Source organism: Penicillium longicatenatum (assembly GCF_028827895.1).
Source record: "Penicillium longicatenatum strain IBT 33135 chromosome Unknown contig_4_segment0_segment0, whole genome shotgun sequence".
Taxonomy (NCBI): domain Eukaryota; kingdom Fungi; phylum Ascomycota; class Eurotiomycetes; order Eurotiales; family Aspergillaceae; genus Penicillium; species Penicillium longicatenatum.
Genome location: NW_026643122.1, coordinates 1373571 through 1390824, shown reverse-complemented (window position 1 = coordinate 1390824; position 17254 = coordinate 1373571). Strand labels below are relative to the sequence as shown.

Genomic DNA, 17254 nt, shown 5'->3' with positions numbered 1-17254 from the left:
AAGTCAACTGACTGAAGGTTTGTCTCGAGAAAGTGACCGCTGGGCGGTAAACTTAACTTTTTTTCTGCCAGCCAAATTGTAAGGCGGCACGCCTCCAACCCACAGCGGAGTTTCTTCCCCCACGAGATTACTGTTGCGTGGTCTTGACACAATATCGCAGCTTAATTGTCGTGAGCCTTGATATTTCTATTCACAATGGCCCCTCCTCTGAGCCACGATGAGGTATGCTTGGCATTTCCCGTTTTGTACAATGTTGAAATTTCACCCATTCGGCCACGCGACCATCCACGAAGAGCTCCGCTAACAACACCGTCACCGCCAGTTCTTCTCATCTCTCACAAACCTCCTTTCAAAGACATCTGAAAAGGCACGGGGATCTGTTAACCTGACTCAAAAACCCCTCGTTGACTCCGCTTCCAATTCCCCACCTTCAACTCTCATCCGCATCACCGATGGAAATACCAGTGCGCCAAACCCCAAATCGGCCGATAAGACTGGCAAAATCACCAAGAATACTTCTTCGAAAGTCAAGTTCTCGACGATCGTCAAGCCGGAAGAGCTCGAAACATTCTATACACGCTATGCCGAACTGTGCAAGTCTGGTATGACCGGAATGAAGAAGCGGGATCGCAAGCGCAAGACAAAGGCCAAGGGTGGGGCTTCCAAGGCTGTCAAGGCATAGAGAGTGAATATTCTGGTTTTATGATTAAGCCAGGGTTGAAGGGAAGTTGATGTGTTCCCCAATGCCCTTATGGCTTTGTTTCATTTGCATTTTCTGGCGTTGATCGGTGGCTCTATATCACATAGCAATGGCTATATCTGAGCTTATTTTCCCTTTTGGTGTATATATGCCCTTACAAACTCACATTACACGAGCTTAACCACTCACCATGTGCTTTTCAATTCAGAATCGAGACTTAGAAGTGTACTGACCAGCACCCTGATCACCCAATTACCAATGGAAACTGTCCTTGGCCCTCTCCAACCTGAAATCCCCATTTGACACCTTCGAACTCTTTTCTTCTTGCCACATTGACGGGATACTCGCCTTTGACTGCCCCCATTATTGAAACAAGCGCCGACTGGTTCTTCGGGGGCTCTTTCCAGCCACCGCTGACCGGCTCAACATCATACCGCAAAATCATCATGGCTACTAAGCCTAGAATCTCCGAACTAGCAAAGTGCCGACCAGGGCAGATGACAGGGGAAATACCAAAAGTCATGAATCGCCCAGGACGTCGGCTCTCTTTTTTCTCACCGGTGTCCTCTGACACTACCGGCTTCATAAACCTCCGCGCATCAAACACAGCCGAGTTCGCACCCCATACGTTGGGATTATACCCCATCGCATCTGCAGGGATATTCAGCATATTTCCAGCCTTCAGGAGGTATTTGTCGGCGACCAATGTATCTTTCAATACAATACGTGTGGAACAAGTAGTCGTACGTGTGCGCAGCACCTCCTGAAAAGTAGACAAGAGCAGAGGACATCTTTCTCTCATAGCTCCAATGTCAATATTGTGAGCCCCATCCGCCGCGACAGAGAGCGCATTCGCTTTCAATTCTTCGCGAATTTCTTTACGCAATTGGGGACGGGTGTATAGATCAAAAAGAACCCAGAATGCGGAGGGAACCGTATTCGACACGAAAGCCATGATCAAGGTGATTTCCATTTTTGCGTACTCATCCATGGAAAATCCGGCTTCCATTAACGTCTTGTGTCGCATAATAGCAAGCTCAGATCCCCGCCGCGGGCCGTCGTTCTCGACGTATCTCTTAATGGCTTCGCAGACTCTGTTGCGGCCCTTCCATGCCTTGCGTGCTGTCAGCCATGGTAAGGCGTTAAAGGCCAAAGGGGCGAGGTTTGTTTCAAACTCCCTACACAAATCATGTCAGTGGATGGAATTCGTGTCTCACTAACTTTCAAACTAACCAAAATGCCTCGGAGACTTCAGCAACCGCATATGGATTCAGTGGACCGTACAAAGACTGGGTGCTCGCATCCATAATGACATCGCGGCACCACCCGTAGAGATCGACAGTAGGAGTATTTGCCAGCCGATCAAGATGTGGGAGTAGTAACCGGCTCATGCATAGATTGATTGTGTCCAATGGCTTGCCCAGGAGCTTTGGGGCCATATCGTGCATGATCTTTTGGACAAGACCTCCACCACCAGACTCTTTCTCGCGCAGCAAGTGAAGGGTCTTCTCATTTTGGATTCCCGCAACATTGCGAAGGCCAAAAGTCACCAGTGGGTCAAATTTCAGAGTCTTGGTATGGCGTTGAGCTGCCTGCATAAGATCCGGCGACGTAATAATGTACGTCTTATTGAACACCATGTTCGAAGTGAAAATTGGCTTGTCTCGATTGCTCTTCCTATGGAGAACTTAGCTTTACCTCGGCTTTACGTGGCTATACTACTTACGCCAGCATAGTAAAATAACCAAAACCGGAAAAGATAAGCCCGAGTAGATGTCCGACTAGCGGAATCGCGCTCGTCACCACGGGCGGTTCGCGCGGGTCGCCTTTGCGGTCTTTGTAGACAACATAACCCACTGCGAACGCAAGCCCCAGAGTCAGAAGCTGAGTGGTATCCAACATCTTCTCTTGAGGGGAACTGTCGTCGTTTTGGAGGTCGCCGACTTCGCACCCTGCAGGTAAGAATATCGGTACCTGGTTTAGTGAGTTAACTGACAGAGATGCAGCAGCTGAGTAATGCTTCTCCAATTTGCACGATGATTGGGGGATGCGACGACGCGTATGGGGGCCAGAATGTCATGTACCCCGTTTAAACAATTACCCCACTCAACCCATCCGCGACAATATGCAGAAGTATAGATACGGAATGAGACTCGTATAACAACTAATTCCAGCTTCAATTGTCAATCGGCTTTTGAGGAGTTTAAGCTAAGACGCTAGGCTGAGATCAACAGTGATCATCGAATAGGGGGCCGATCTCTATAGACCTATAATAGGTCGATTTTGGCATCCTTCAATCCTTGTTGTCATTAGACATAAGGTTGAACCATCAGAATATGCTCACCGTGAACTGTCCAGGCACCTGCATCGGAGTCAACTCGTTGATTAAAAAAACGTCAAGTATTTTCGGCCATATGTAATGCCGCTGCCGAAAGCACGTATACCTTTTGGAACATGTAACCATAGAAATTTCTCTTCACTCAGCTAGAGACATTTTTGAATGTCTGAAAGAATTCACCACACAGCCATGAATATATATATATATATATATATCCATCTGCTCCAGACCTCGCTTTATAAATTCTAATCTAAAGCTCTACCCTCCAAGATTCCCCACAGCCTCAGGCTCGGGTCCACCTGCACTGGTATTTTACAAATTCCCTCCTCTAGGTACCTGGGCGTCCTGGTATATGTTCTTTTCCAGCTCTATGACTCTACGTTCCCATCTACATAAAATTATGTGAATCCACCAGCTTCGTCACAGTTACGACAGCAGACACACGACCCACCGAGAATCCAAGCACAAGCCCTGGATGAGGATGGTCTAAAAAGGTAGCACGAAGAGTTCATGAGCGGAAATTCCCCCCTTGAGGGTATCTTGTACGAAAAAGTTGAAATACAAAGCTCGCTTATCGACCTCGTGTTCGCCGCAAGCTATTATACAATCCTCCTACGAGCACACATCATAGTCCTCCCGGAAGCTCAAACGCAAAATACGGCGCCAACAGAAAGATTATAAGTCTACGTTTGAGGCAGCATTCAATCAAATGGAAGTGTTTTGGAGTTTCAGGCAATGAGCCTCCATCGTCAACAACCTGTCATTCCAACCAATACCGCTATTCGCAGATTTTTGATTGCTATTATGCTCGTACAAGACCGCAACGTGAAGAGGGTCTTTTATAGGTACTTGTTTGATGGTGTGAGACAATTTCGATTTCTTTGAAACGTAGCTTCCTGCCACGAGAACCATCAAGCTCGGAAACCCCTGGAGATATCGGGCTGAGGTGTTTATGAATAAACCATACACCAGTTCCAGAGTTGACAAACGGTGGGTGGCAACTTAGAGGAGACTCTGTTGGCGCATCGAGAGATGGGGGATTTAGGAAGCGAAGATGGCTGAACATGGTGATGACATCGCATTGAAAGGACATGGCAATTGGAATCGTGGTTTGCAAACCGGAAAGCAATTTTTACCATCACAGGTGTATACACTAAAACTTGGTCTTGATAATATTTCATTATTTTACATGTAAATGCAGTACATATGTGTATCTATGCATTGAAATATCTATTGACTTGTCCACTGCTTCATCCAAGAGGCAAGATATCTCTTCATCAGACCATCGGTTACTGGATCCTTCACAAGAGCCAAAGACGGACAGTCTCGGGTGGTGCATTTTGTTTCAAAAGAAAGGCCGCCAGCCGGTACTTGGGAGCCATCACCACCATACTTGGACTTCCAGAAATCTATAAGCTTAATGCTAGGATTAGTTCCTGGATCTTGATCACTGTTTGCTAGCCTTCGGAGCCACTCTTGAGGCGACACGACCTCAAACTGTGGCAAATCAGCGCCTTGCTTCAGAGCAGGAAGTAAATCATTCGTCCAGCTGAATGCATTCGGATTAACCAAGTGATATACCAAGTCAACTTCGGACTGTAAACCAGAAGCATCAAGGGCGATTTCCGTGACTGCTTGAGCGCATTGGTCAACGGGAAGCCAGGTTGGGCTCTCATTTAACGCAGGTAATGCACCGGTTGTCAAAGCGCTGCGGAACATGAGAGCCACGGCCTCGGTGTCATTCCATTGAGCGTTCTTGGTATCACCGCCCAATTGACCAATTCTCAAGACTCTAGCGTGCATGCTGGTATGGTGCATGGCGTTACGCGTAATATGCTCGGTGACGAGCTTCGATCGTCCGTAGCCTATACTCTGTGCATGCGATAGATCCTCGATCATGGTCTCGCGAATGGATGCCGGTTTGGGAGTATTGCTCGCGGCACTGACACTAGAGCAAAAATAAAAACGAGCAGGAATTGGAAGCTTCGAGCGTAGACAGAAGTTAATGAGATTGTATGTGCCGCGGATGTGTTGTTGCTCAAACGATCGAACGCCAAGGTTGAAGTTGACGGCCCACGCGCTGTGGATGATACTCGTTGTAGACGAGAGCAGGTGTTCAATCACGAAACTGTTTAGACCAAGATTCGCTTGAGAAAGGTCACTGGGGACGGCATGAAGTTTTGCAGCCTCTGAATCTGTGAGTGATATTTTGCGATCATCCAACGCTTTCCATAGACGAGCACCTGCCGCTGCTTGGCCTGGTGCACGTACAAATGCCCATACCTCAGATACAGTGGGCCTCTTGAGCAATTCGGCAATTACGAACACGCCCAGATTTCCAGTTCCGCCCGTCACAATGACAACTTCTGTGCTTGGCTGGTGCTGGATGATTGGGGTGTGGTGTGTGAAAGACGAATATCGGTCAATCATTCCACGCATGATTTGCACCTCATCTTCCTGGTCGAATTCTTGGCCTGTCCGCAATTTGAGCAAATGCTTCGCAAGAGCGCCCACGGTTCCCTTCTCGAAAACAATGTTCTGAGACAAGCTGTCACCCTGATCTCCAAGATCGAGGTCGCGGACAATGAATCTCCATATCCGTGTGGTTTGCAAGCTGTCAACTCCAGCAGAAAAAATATCAGTATTGGGACCTTCAAGAGGTACACCCAAGTCATCCTTGAATTTGGATAAGAGCCAGGCTTCCAATTCTGAGACATTGAGGGCAAGAGTTCCCTTCTTCTGTCCACTACATTCGAATCCCGAATAGGCTCGCTGAATGTCCTCCTCAAATTGCTGATAGACTTGAGCCCGTATGCAAGTTCCTTTGTCCGTCCTTGCATATGTCACATCTGCCCCTTTAATGATAACTAACTCTTTTGGAATCTGCGAGAACGTCTCTGCACGAGCATTGGCGGCCTCCACGGCTGGCCAGATAGTTTCCAGGAACTCGTGATCATCCAAATGGGTTGCCTTCCCGGGAGCACGGAAGATCAAAGCTCCTGGTACAGTTCGCTGAAATCCAAACACGACACACTCCCCCACGGACTCCTCTTCTCGAACACGGCCCTCAATAGGAATCGGAAGGACCTTTTCACCATTCACGAGGGTAATGCGGTCATCCAATCGAGACAAATATTTATAATAGTTGCTTTTGTTTGGATCTGGATGACGTGTGAAAAGATCCGCAGTTCGAAAGCTGTTTTCTGGATTCTTGTCACTGAATGGGGGCTTTGAGTTGGAGGGTCCCTTGCTTGGCAACCCATCTAAAGCGACACACTCAAAGACGCCAGGCGATATTTCATCCATGAGAGTGTAATCGGCGACGGGGCGATGTAAACGCATATACTGCCATTCAGTATCACCGTCGGGTCGGAAGGAAGTCATAATTTGACCAGTCTCTGTTGCACCATAGTTGGCAACAAGGTTGACACCTTGCGCAACTAGCCGATCGCCTAGATCATCCGGGCAACTCGATCCGCCGTACAGTACCAACTGAGGACTCGCCAGTGCTTCAACGCCTTCCTGCTTTTCTGCTAGAAGTTTGATGACATAGGGCACGGCGCTGATCTGCTGCGGCCTGGCCACCTTCAAGGCGTCAACCAGGTTCTGATAAGTGATTGCAAGGGAGTGGTTTCCAATATATGCAGGCGCCCTTGTATAGAAAGCTCGTCCGAGCTCCATCAAGGCGTGTGAATGAAACAAGGGACTGATATTGAACAGACGCAGGCCGAAGCTTTTCCGGAAATTGGCTAAACACTGGTAGTTGGTCAGGAAAATGGGTTTCGGAAAACCCGTACTTCCAGATGAGTGCAAGATCCAGGCCATTTTTTTGCTTTCCCGTGTGGGATCTACATTTGATCGCTGGAATTGAGGGGAAATCGAGGGTCGGTTAAACCAATCGTCTCGCTGCAAGACAGGGAAGCTGGTACAGCCTGGGCGTTCGGTGCGAATATCGAGAACAGTCTGACTATATTGTTTGGCAATGATCATTTGGTTGCAGTCTACTATTCCCAGTAGCCGAGCATAAGCCGGGGCTGTAAGTCGAGTTGACAAAAAAAGAACAGCATACCCCAGGCGACTCAGTGCAAAGAAGGTTAAAATAACCTCGAAGCTGGAGCCAGCAAGCAAAGCAACCACCGGCGCCTTTTCCAGACTTGGATCCTACGTATACATTAGCAAAGCGAAAATAACAAAAGAAAAGTCATGCAATAATTCATCTTACCGCTGGTGGTAGCCCTTTTCCCATATAATAGCGAGCCGCGAGATCGGTGTATTTGTCCAGGTCCCCTGCTGTATGTTCCTCATAGTCGTCTGCTTTCCGAACCGGATAGCTGATCAATGGTCTTTGCGCCTGATCCGGTTGCGCTGCATGGTCTTTGAGAAGCCCATCGATTGTCATAAATTGTTCTATCGGAGGATATCCGGCATGGAGGGTGCCGTTGAACAGGCGAGTGGCGAGATCTTTGGTCTGTGATGGCGGCACAGCGACCGTCGCTGTTTCTGTCATGGTAGCCATTGCTGATAACTTCAAGTAATTTATTCCCCGCAATTGCAGGATTGGAGATTCTTTTATTTATATGTGATTTAAGGTCCCGCGACTCCAACTCGGTGTCACTCCGAGAACCGCAACGGCCCTTTTCCGGGTATCCGGTGGGGATATCTACAATCGCGGAAAAGCGACATTATCGGTTTCCACTCAGCAAGGAGGTCCTGCACCAATGAGGTTGGGATTATTCTCCGAGCGTCAGGTTACCTACAATGTAGATCGTATATTCCTGACGTTTGCTCTTGCACTTTTGGCTTGTACACTCTTAGATTCTCGAGTGGATAGGGATGTTGCTCGGATAAACAACCCGCATCGATTGGCCGATTTACAAAGCCCGGATAAAGATCCGACCTCGAATGCGGGTGGCAACAGAACTGGAACAGCCTTGAGAATATGAGATCGGAGTCAAATTGAGACTCTGACAAAGTTTTGATATCTGCCCAACTGCCAGCTTGGAATGGGACTGCTATTACCTAGTTGTGTTCTTGCCCCGCCCAATAGAGGCCAGTTGAAGTTACTGACAGCCTCAGTAACCCGATCAATGCTACAGTACTCCTTGAAATAAAGGCTGCTATCTAATCTAGCAGATTAAGTTTTGGCATCATTGAAGCTCAGTGTTGATCTCATTCTATGTGGCTCGGCAGCCCATGGTTCTTTTCTTTCCCGAGGGTTGCTTCCAAAGCAACATCAAGGCCTTGCGGCACATTTCGTTCTTTTATTTGGGGACGTTGATAGATCCATGAAGCAAGAATCAATCGCTGAAAGACTGAGAACGGCATTCTTGATGACGAGTCAGTCAGCGATTCATCAAACTTGAATCTCCGAATAGAATTACTGGCAGGACCTGCCTCTCACACAAAAAGATATACAGAAAGTATGACAGCGAATTGAAGCAAAAATAGCGTAAGCTCTCCCCTCGATGTAAGTGATTGCAAAATGCCAGCAAACAGTAACGTTGTCGTGTATAGAAGACCTACGGAGTTCTAGAATCTTATCGCCCACATCTGAGCATTAGCTTTGTCTTGAGAATCGACAGATAATTGGCCGAAGCAATGTTAGCAAAATTTCTATCATTGTGACATACATTGCCATTACAAGAGCCCTTTGATTACTTCGACTTATATCTTGTGTATGAGATAGAGCTGAACGACCATTTTTGTCATCACAAAGCCACACCAAATAGAATGTATCATCCCATTTGTGCAGTGACAGAAGCACCTGCCAAGAGGTTAGTCCCTTTGAGATATAGATAAGGCCTCATCAGGAAGCTTGATGTCACTTTCTCGGAAACAAACTTCATGCCAAGATGTTACCTAGAGGTCTGTGAGTCGCCCATTTCTTATATGAAAAGATCCATATAAGCCAAGTCTGTGATGCCAAGCATACCATCATCAAAAGTAAACATGCCTATATCCGCTGGAGAAGGGCACGGATATGGATAAGAGTCCGTATTGATATCCCCAATTCGAGATATTCCTCCAATCGTGAGCTGTTTAGCTTTCACCACCACAAAGAAGCTTTGACCGGGTGGGGGCAGCGTGTGGGGGAGGAAATAGGCCAAGGAGTGCTGACTGCACTTCCATACCACTTCGTGCAAAGTAACATCTCTTGGCCTGCTCTGACTGCATATGAACGGAATGTATCAAGTAGCTGATTGGTTGTTTAACTTTTTGTTCTCGTGTCTCCCCGCGTTCCCCGCGTTACCCCGGACGCAATGATCTGCATACGACACGGAAATCTATTTGGAAAGTCCATCAACGAAGAGCTGGAATGAGTTGACTACATAACGGCATAGATATCCCGCAGCCTTTGGGGACTTGGAATGATATCGCAGTGTCTTGTTTACTGATTATGTATCATGGAACGCGGCGTGAATACAATTTCAGATGTGGAGGTGATGGGAGAGAAGGCGGAGATGTCACATGAAGAAATGATGCATTTGGCTGAGTTGACTCCGGAGGAGAAGGTGCTCGAGAAGAAACTGCGTCGGCGAATCGATCTTTTGATTATGCCGCTTGTGATCTTGGTGTACTTGATGAATTATATCGACCGGTACGTGGAACATGTTGGGACAACTCCAGCATCTCTTTAGGCCCAGTTCTGCCAAATATTTCAAGTCTTAAATTGTTAACTCAAACATTCTTTGACTAGGAACAACTATGCCGCCGCCAAGCTTCAAGGACTCACTGAAGACCTTCACCTTGATGGTCAACAATACCAGACTGGTCTCTCCATCTTGTTCGTGGCCTACATCCTCATGCAAGTTCCATCAAACCTACTCCTCAATTACATGGGCCGCCCGTCTCTTTATCTTGGTTTCTTCGTGGCAGCATGGGGTCTCGTTTCCGCCTGCACTAGCCAAGTGACAGGTTACGGCGGGATAGTTGCATGCCGATTTATTTTAGGGTTGGTCGGTAGGTTTTTTCCACGTTCCCAAGCAAGCTCGATATATTAACAAGTACTCCAGAGGCACCTTTCTTCGCTGGAGTGCTGTTTTACCTGTCAAAATGGTATACACGTTCCGAGCTAGCCTTTCGAATGAGCATCTTCTACTCAGGCTCCTTAATCAGCGGTGCCTTCGGTAACCTAATCGCAGCCGGAATCCTTAATGGACTAGCCGGCAAAAGAGGAATGGGAGCCTGGCAATGGCTATACATTATCGAAGGCTCAATCACTTGCTTCATTGGTGTTGCTATATGCTTCATTCTACCAGATTTTCCTGATACATGGCGCCTTCTCTCACCAGAAATGCGAGCCGTCGCTATACGCAGACTGGCAATAGAAGCAGCTGAGGCTGACGTCGATGAAGAAGGTAGCGCGGGTATGAGCCAGCTCAAGGGATTGAAGATGGCCATGACCGACCCTAAGACCTACGTATTCGCATTTGCCTACATGTGCATTGCTGGAGGGGGCAGTTTTCAATATTTCTTCCCGACGCTAGCGGAGACGCTAGGTTACAGCAAGACTATTTCATTGTTGCTTGTCGCGCCACCATATGTGTTTATGGTATTCTACAGTATTCTACACAGCTGGCTTTCGGACAAACTGGGCGTTCGATTTTGGTTTTTCCTTTACCCGGTTCCCATCACTATTGTCGGATTTATTATCTTCATGACGACTGATTCTTTTGGACCAAGGTATTTTTCGCTGTTTTTGATGAACTTCACCTTTGCGCAGAACGGAACTCTGTATTCTTGGATTGCCAACGCGTTGCCTCGACCTCCTGCTAAGCGTGCTGCTGCGTACGCTTTCATCAATTCGATTGGCAACTCGGCGACTATATGGACACCATATACATACTTCGATTCACAGGGATCTCACTATCCCGTTGCTCTAGGTATTTGTATTGCGTTACAAGCTTTGGGTGGTCTGTCGGCTGTGTTCATGTATTTCAATCTACGGATGCTGAACAAGAGGCAAGAGCGCCTGGAGAATGAGAGTGGCGATGTGCAGCTCACTGAAAAGGAACTTCGGCGGCTTCAAGTTACTGCTGACTATGAAGGGATTGATATCGCGGCGGCACGTCGGCTGCAGAAGGGGTTCCGATACATGCTCTAGGTTGAGTTTTTTGTTCGATTTGCTACATCCAAAGGTTCACATTGACGCTCGGTAACCAATCTCACGCAGAGTAACAATTCAAGAAAGTTTTGATTAAGTATTCAAATTTCAAATGTCTATATGGCAGCTTTACATCGCTGTGCATAGTACGGGAAATGTACTAGATGATTTCGTAAAAGCCGAGAAAGGGCCGAGCCTGCCGGCCTCACTCTCTCAGCATGCGCGTGTTCGTAACTAATAAGAAGCCTCAATACATAACAGACTTATGCCAATGTCCAAACAACCTCCAGGAGTTGCGGATTCTCCGGCTCTTCGTCATCATAGTACCACTCATCTGTCTGGCGAAGGTAAATCTGCCGGACCTGCTTGTTTGTAGAAACCGCATCTAGCAAACGGTAAGATAACTTTCCGTTGTCTCGTGGACGCAAAGGTCCCAGGCTGTACTCGTAGGAATCATCTTCAGTCCAAGAGAAATAAGACCAAGTCTGTTCCATGGAGGCCAAGTCCTCCGGTGCTTGTGGTTCCGAGTAACGGACGAGCGAGAATCCATTGATGAAATACCAGTCATCTGTGATTCTCCAGCGCTGCAGCTGGCAATCGCGGCCACAGATATCGGCGACCTGGCTCATACCGACAATGTTGACGGGGAACCAGTCTGGGGATTTCCAGTGGTGCACTGATAGGGGTAATTGGCGACCAGCTTCATAAAAGCCGGATCCATCCGGGCTGAGATCGAGTTGGAAGAGGTGTCGGTCCCAAGTGAGTTTAGTAGATGTGTATCTATAGATACATTTTGACACACGCTTGTCACCATGGTCTTTGTACTCGAAGCATTCGTCGAAGTGGGCATCAATTTCCTGCAGCAGGGGCATTGAGAGGAAGACCCCGGCGCCTCCGTATCCCATATACGTGAAGGACGCCATTTGTTGCATGTTTTCAGTTGGTGCTCCAATGTAGTATGGCTTAGTTTCGTCGTAGGTAGCGAGTTGGGCGACCAGGCCCTCCATGTTGGGGAAGAAAGTGTCATCGTCAATGATGATGGCCCACTGTGTCGACTCATCGCGGAGTTCATATATGATTCGGGTGAGTCTATAGTAGCGATCCAAGAATTCCTCGTCGTTTTCCAGGATCTGGAGAGTCACGTCTAATTCTTTCGCATGTTGCATGACCTGGGTTATGTTGAGGCTTGCATCGCTCTCAACTAGAGCGATAACCCGAGCTTTGGTGCCACCAGCCCATCGTGCGATGGCCCCCAAGGAGTCGTCCAATCGGTCAATGGTAGTCGCTACACCAAACATTAAATGAGATGCGTCAACCGGGGCTTTCCGCTTAGGTGCCTCGATCTTCACAGCGCGGGGACATTGACCCGCCGGAAGAGTGTCGATAGCAGCCTCTGTATCGAGCTCGAGGCGATTGAACTCGGGAACGGGAACATCCAGGCTTTCCGAGAATTCCGTAAACTTCTTCGATTCGGTGACTCGGATATTCCATCGGGCATAATCCACCGAATGGTTGAACCCCAGTGATCTCAAGTATTCGAGATCGACAGAGCAGTCTCCGATCGGGGTATTCTTCGAGGTACCTTTCGACCCCGAAACGCTAATAAATGTGCTCTGATCCGCTTTTTGGTGGTAGACAAAACCACATAATAACAGCACTAGGCAAACAGCCGCTGTGAGGGACCTGTGCGAGGAGCTAAATCGAGCCATGGTGGACAATGGCGGTGTCCCATGCAAGCGAAAGGAAGAAACATGATGGAAGTATCAAGAGTTATACCTCGAAAACTTGAAACCCGCCGGGCAGAGGGCTTACGTGTCGAGACGGTTGCAGGGGCAAAGATCGGTACAAAAATTACCGTAAACGGATGAAACAAGCCTTCGGCGCAACTTGGCATGGGGAAATGTTCGATCATCGATTTGAATAGGAACGCGCGGCCCGTGGATTGGGCTGGAGCCGTGGGTTTGGTGCTGCATGCATAAAAAACGTGAGGAATTGCGGGAACAGCCGGGCCAACTCGCCGACGGAATCGCCGCAATCAGTATAATTCCACCCTAAATCAGAAACCCTGACGCCATCACCTCGCTCTTCATTCACCCGGAGATGCGATTTCAGTAAGATTCCTGTCTTCAGTCCCTGGGCTCCGCAAGTAATACGACGCAATCATACACGATTGACTCCGTATGAAGTTGCGTCTTGGTCCATGACGCGTTGGTTCTTCCCGCAGAGGTACCAAAATAGAATTTAGGCCTCTAGAACCCTCTTCAGCCCTGGGGGCCTTTACGGTATTTGTCTCGCGCCGGTATTGCACCCCAAGCAGGCTGGTTGTTGTGGGGTTAGAAGGGTATTCTGCGGTCGAGTTGTGAAACCGCCCCACCAAACTACGTCTTCTGTCTTGGCATTGGTCCTTGGCAGCCTTCCATTGTTGGCAACTCATTGAAGATCCTCGCGGGGGCCACATCATCGACAGTAGGCGATTCGGAGAAAGCGAGTGGCATGGTGCTGAACTTCAAACTACTACTAAAGTCTCGCCTGGCATTGAGAAACACCTGTACACCTCAGTAGGCACAGCTAATTGAGTCTCAAACATATATCAGTCAATTTGCTTCGCTTGCAACACCGCCGACCACCGCCAAACTCCACTATACGCGCTTTAACACCTGACCTTGATCCGGGAATAGGCGGCCTAGGCGGGTTATGCCACTGACGACTACGCATGCGTTGCGCTGGCAGAGTCATCGCTACTATACTCCGTCTATACTTGGCCTGAGCTTGTTCTGTACGGTCGGAAGCTTCCATGCATTCTTCAGCCTTCCATAGAACACTTTCTCAATGCAAACAACCCAAACCGCCCAAACAGAATTGGCGCTTTGGCTGTCTAGCAGATTATAAACCGCGGGCGCCGATGATTTAAACTACACTAGCACCGGGATGGGATAAGCTTCTTTACTTTATGGGTTCTCTCCCTTATTCTAATCCTTAATTCTTATTTTACCTAGCGTCTCTCAAAGGCTCCATTCACTGTCGGGAACGGAGTACTCTCAACCCATTTCCCTCTTCTAAGTGGAGAAAGGAAGACTACATACACTATCTAGTCAAAAGTATTTCCTTCGGGCCTACCCCATCAATTATCTATATTCACTAAACAGTTCACCACACCACCATATCTAGCTAAAATTCTGTAAAATCACGCACAGTTATTAATACCCATCTAACGCACAGAACTGTCCTTAAATATGTATTTTTTTTGAAAAATCCACCCTGAGCTTTCTTACCACTAGTAATATCTCGTCCCGCTTTATACTGACACATTTATTTTTACGTATAGTATTACTCACCATAATTCTGCTATATATCTCTTCAGGTACTATTGATTACTATTGTATCTTCCTCTATAAATAAGCTCTAGACATAATCTCAGAAGCTCTTATTTAAACAACATGTAAATAATGTTGAAGGGGTTTAAAAGCTCAGTGAATGCCTCGGCGGGTCCTCCATATTTACACATCAACTTTCAAACCGTTCTATCGTCATCAAAGCTATATGGATCTTCGAATTAGCTTCTCAAAATACTTCCCTATAGTTATGAGTTAAAATAAAACTTTTTGGAAGCGAGCCCTCTTAATACTGAGTGGCAAATGCCTTCTCCAAAGTTGGTTGCTGGGTTGACCCTACCGGACCCGCAGGGCTTGGGGAGTTGGGGAAATAATTACGGTCCCCATTGTATAAGTCTCCAGGACCCGCATACTTATAGTTACGAGGAACATAGAGTGGCCCGATGAGGGGACTGATATAGAACGCATAGACTCCATGGCTTTTGGAAGCTGTCACCCAAACCTTTCAAATTACATCTTTCAAATATCCCGAAGGCCTGCATCACGACCTATGAGTTATATTTACCTCGCTCTCACTCTTACTGGGAGTAATTCATCAAACAGGCGATAAGAATTGGGACTGGAAATCCGAGGCTTCTTTAATCATGACACATGAGTATTACATGTTGCGCTCCCTCGACTCGATGTTTAGGTCGAGGGACCATTCTACCCTATTCCGGAACAGCCAAAGATCTACATCAAAACGTGTTTATTGAAATATTGGCGTGGAATGCTCGATCTCGGCCGAGATTTCCTTCGGCCCTTTCGAAATTTGGAGACAAATGGCCAACGGCGGCCAAATCCTGAACCTTTTGAGCCCAAAATAAATGACCAATGGCTGCACCCGCTAACTACCGCCATTGTGCCAACCTAATTAAAATAGTTGGAACAGGGATGGTTGCGGCTAACTTACTTAATGCCGCATTCCTCGGGCACTACTTACTTCAACTAATCAAATCACTAGTTATCGCTGTGCATGCGCTAGAAACTTACTTAAAATCTCAAAAGACCAATCAAAACTGCTCCTCTCAAGGGTTTCAACGGGTCGGCACTGAACACTAAATTTGGAGAGATAAAGCATTGATAGGATGATCGCGCTTTACCCCTCTGCGGAGAAGCATTCCTTATCTCTACCCCCATTTCCCACTTGAATTAGCACTTTTGCCTCTTCTTCACTTATTTAATAGCTGGAAAATCACTAGTTCTCCCGTTCAATACATCGCATTTCACTACTTTCCAACATCAGCTGATAAACATGGGTATCACGGGGATCCGCACTGCTTTGAAGGTCGATCTAGAGAAGCATGCCCGCGAACAGCCTGGGCTACACGTATGGCTCTTCCCTACTGAGAGAAAATGCATGAACTAATGCTTTTTAGAACCGGTGGCACCCAGATAGTGGGTTGATTTCAAACGCCTCTAAAATTCTTTTGCTGACCCTTGACTTTTGAATAATAGTTCCGGCCTGTGCAAAGATCGCCAATAACGAGGTTGTCAAGATCGAGTGTCTCGACTGGACGGGAGGACAGATCAAGAACAACGACTCAGCTGATGATGTGAAGAATGTTGATCTCACCGAGATCCACTATCTTTCTGGTCCATTCGATATCGAGACCGCGGAACCAGGCGATGTCTTAGTGGTTGAGATTCAAGATGTCCAGCCCTTCCAAGAGCAGCCTTGGGGCTTTACTGGTATCTTCGACAAACAGAATGGTGGTGGCTTTTTGGATGAGCTGTACCCGAAAGCGTAGGTTTACCTCCCTTTTCCGATGCTCACGTTCTCATTCGATCATTACAGTGCAAAGGCGATTTGGGACTTTGAAGGTATTTTCTGCTCTTCGCGGCACATTCCTCACGTGCGCTTTGCAGGTTTAATTCATCCTGGAATCTTGGGATGTGCGCCTTCGGCGGAGGTCCTTGCTGAATGGAACCGTCGCGAGGGCGAACTGATTTCTGCAAACACCATCGAGGATCGTATCGTTGCGCAGCCACCAACCCCCCAAAACACCCATGCTGGTAGTTCTTCTGAAGATATTAAGGAGAAGGTTGCGAGGGAGGGAGCAAGAACAATCCCGGTATGCTTGGTCTTATTCTAGTTTTTATTTTGAGCGGATGACTGATTTGCTATCAAGGGTCGGCCTGAGCACGGAGGTAACTGCGACATCAAAAATCTCTCCCGGGGCTCCAAGGTGTATCTGCCCGTTCATGTTCCAGGCGCAAAGTTCTCCGTTGGAGATCTCCACTTCTCCCAGGGAGATGGTGAGATCTCATTCTGTGGTGCAATCGAGATGGCGGGTGTGATCACACTGAAGTTCTCTGTTATCAAGAACGGCATGGCGAAGCTGGATATGAAATCACCGATTTTCCACGCTGGACCCGTTGAGCCTCAATTCGGCCCTGGGCGCTATCTCACATTTGAAGGATTTTCCGTCGATGAGAATGGCAAGCAGCATTATCTGGATGCCACGGTGGCCTATCGACAGACCTGTCTGCGTGTCATGGAATACCTCCGACGATTCGGGTACAGCGATTACCAGATTTACTTGCTGCTTAGCTGTGCCCCTGTTCAAGGACATATTGCTGGTATCGTTGATATACCGAATGCCTGTACCACTCTCAGTGTCCCGATGGATATATTTGACTTTGATATCAGGCCCGAGGCTGAGGTGTCGAAGAAGGATATGGGAATTTGTGCATTTGCTAGTGAGTAATATGTGTGTGCTACTTAGAACCCAATGACT

At 47.6% G+C, this 17254-nt stretch overlaps 6 protein-coding genes across 6 annotated transcripts; 3 read left to right on the top strand and 3 right to left on the bottom strand.

Moving 5' to 3' along the window:
* Positions 1 to 195: 195 nt before the first annotated feature.
* N7484_007337 (signal recognition particle 14 kDa protein) lies at positions 196 to 682 on the top strand (the record flags this gene model as incomplete). Its single annotated transcript, XM_057117724.1, has 2 exons — positions 196 to 222; positions 323 to 682. The coding sequence occupies 2 exons, from the start codon at positions 196 to 198 to the stop codon at positions 680 to 682; spliced, it is 387 nt and encodes a 128-aa protein (XP_056970759.1).
* A 262-nt stretch (positions 683 to 944) lies between these two features.
* Positions 945 to 2602, bottom strand: N7484_007336 (cytochrome P450; the record flags this gene model as incomplete). Its single annotated transcript, XM_057117723.1, has 3 exons — positions 945 to 1878; positions 1934 to 2377; positions 2427 to 2602. 3 exons carry the CDS (start codon positions 2600 to 2602, stop codon positions 945 to 947), a joined length of 1554 nt encoding a protein of 517 aa, XP_056970758.1.
* Positions 2603 to 4268: 1666 nt separating this feature from the next.
* N7484_007335 (uncharacterized protein) lies at positions 4269 to 7554 on the bottom strand (the record flags this gene model as incomplete). Its single annotated transcript, XM_057117722.1, has 2 exons — positions 4269 to 7199; positions 7261 to 7554. The coding sequence occupies 2 exons, from the start codon at positions 7552 to 7554 to the stop codon at positions 4269 to 4271; spliced, it is 3225 nt and encodes a 1074-aa protein (XP_056970757.1).
* Positions 7555 to 9442: 1888 nt separating this feature from the next.
* Positions 9443 to 11142, top strand: N7484_007334 (permease of the major facilitator superfamily; the record flags this gene model as incomplete). The annotated part of the gene is made up of 3 exons (XM_057117721.1): positions 9443 to 9636; positions 9736 to 9998; positions 10052 to 11142. The coding sequence occupies 3 exons, from the start codon at positions 9443 to 9445 to the stop codon at positions 11140 to 11142; spliced, it is 1548 nt and encodes a 515-aa protein (XP_056970756.1).
* Positions 11143 to 11405: 263 nt separating this feature from the next.
* Positions 11406 to 12851, bottom strand: N7484_007333 (glycosyltransferase family 31 protein; the record flags this gene model as incomplete). Its single annotated transcript, XM_057117720.1, has 1 exon — positions 11406 to 12851. One exon carries the CDS (start codon positions 12849 to 12851, stop codon positions 11406 to 11408), a length of 1446 nt encoding a protein of 481 aa, XP_056970755.1.
* Positions 12852 to 15768: 2917 nt separating this feature from the next.
* Positions 15769 to 17224, top strand: N7484_007332 (acetamidase/formamidase family protein; the record flags this gene model as incomplete). The annotated part of the gene is made up of 5 exons (XM_057117719.1): positions 15769 to 15843; positions 15893 to 15911; positions 15972 to 16260; positions 16312 to 16588; positions 16646 to 17224. The coding sequence occupies 5 exons, from the start codon at positions 15769 to 15771 to the stop codon at positions 17222 to 17224; spliced, it is 1239 nt and encodes a 412-aa protein (XP_056970754.1).
* Positions 17225 to 17254: the final 30 nt, after the last annotated feature.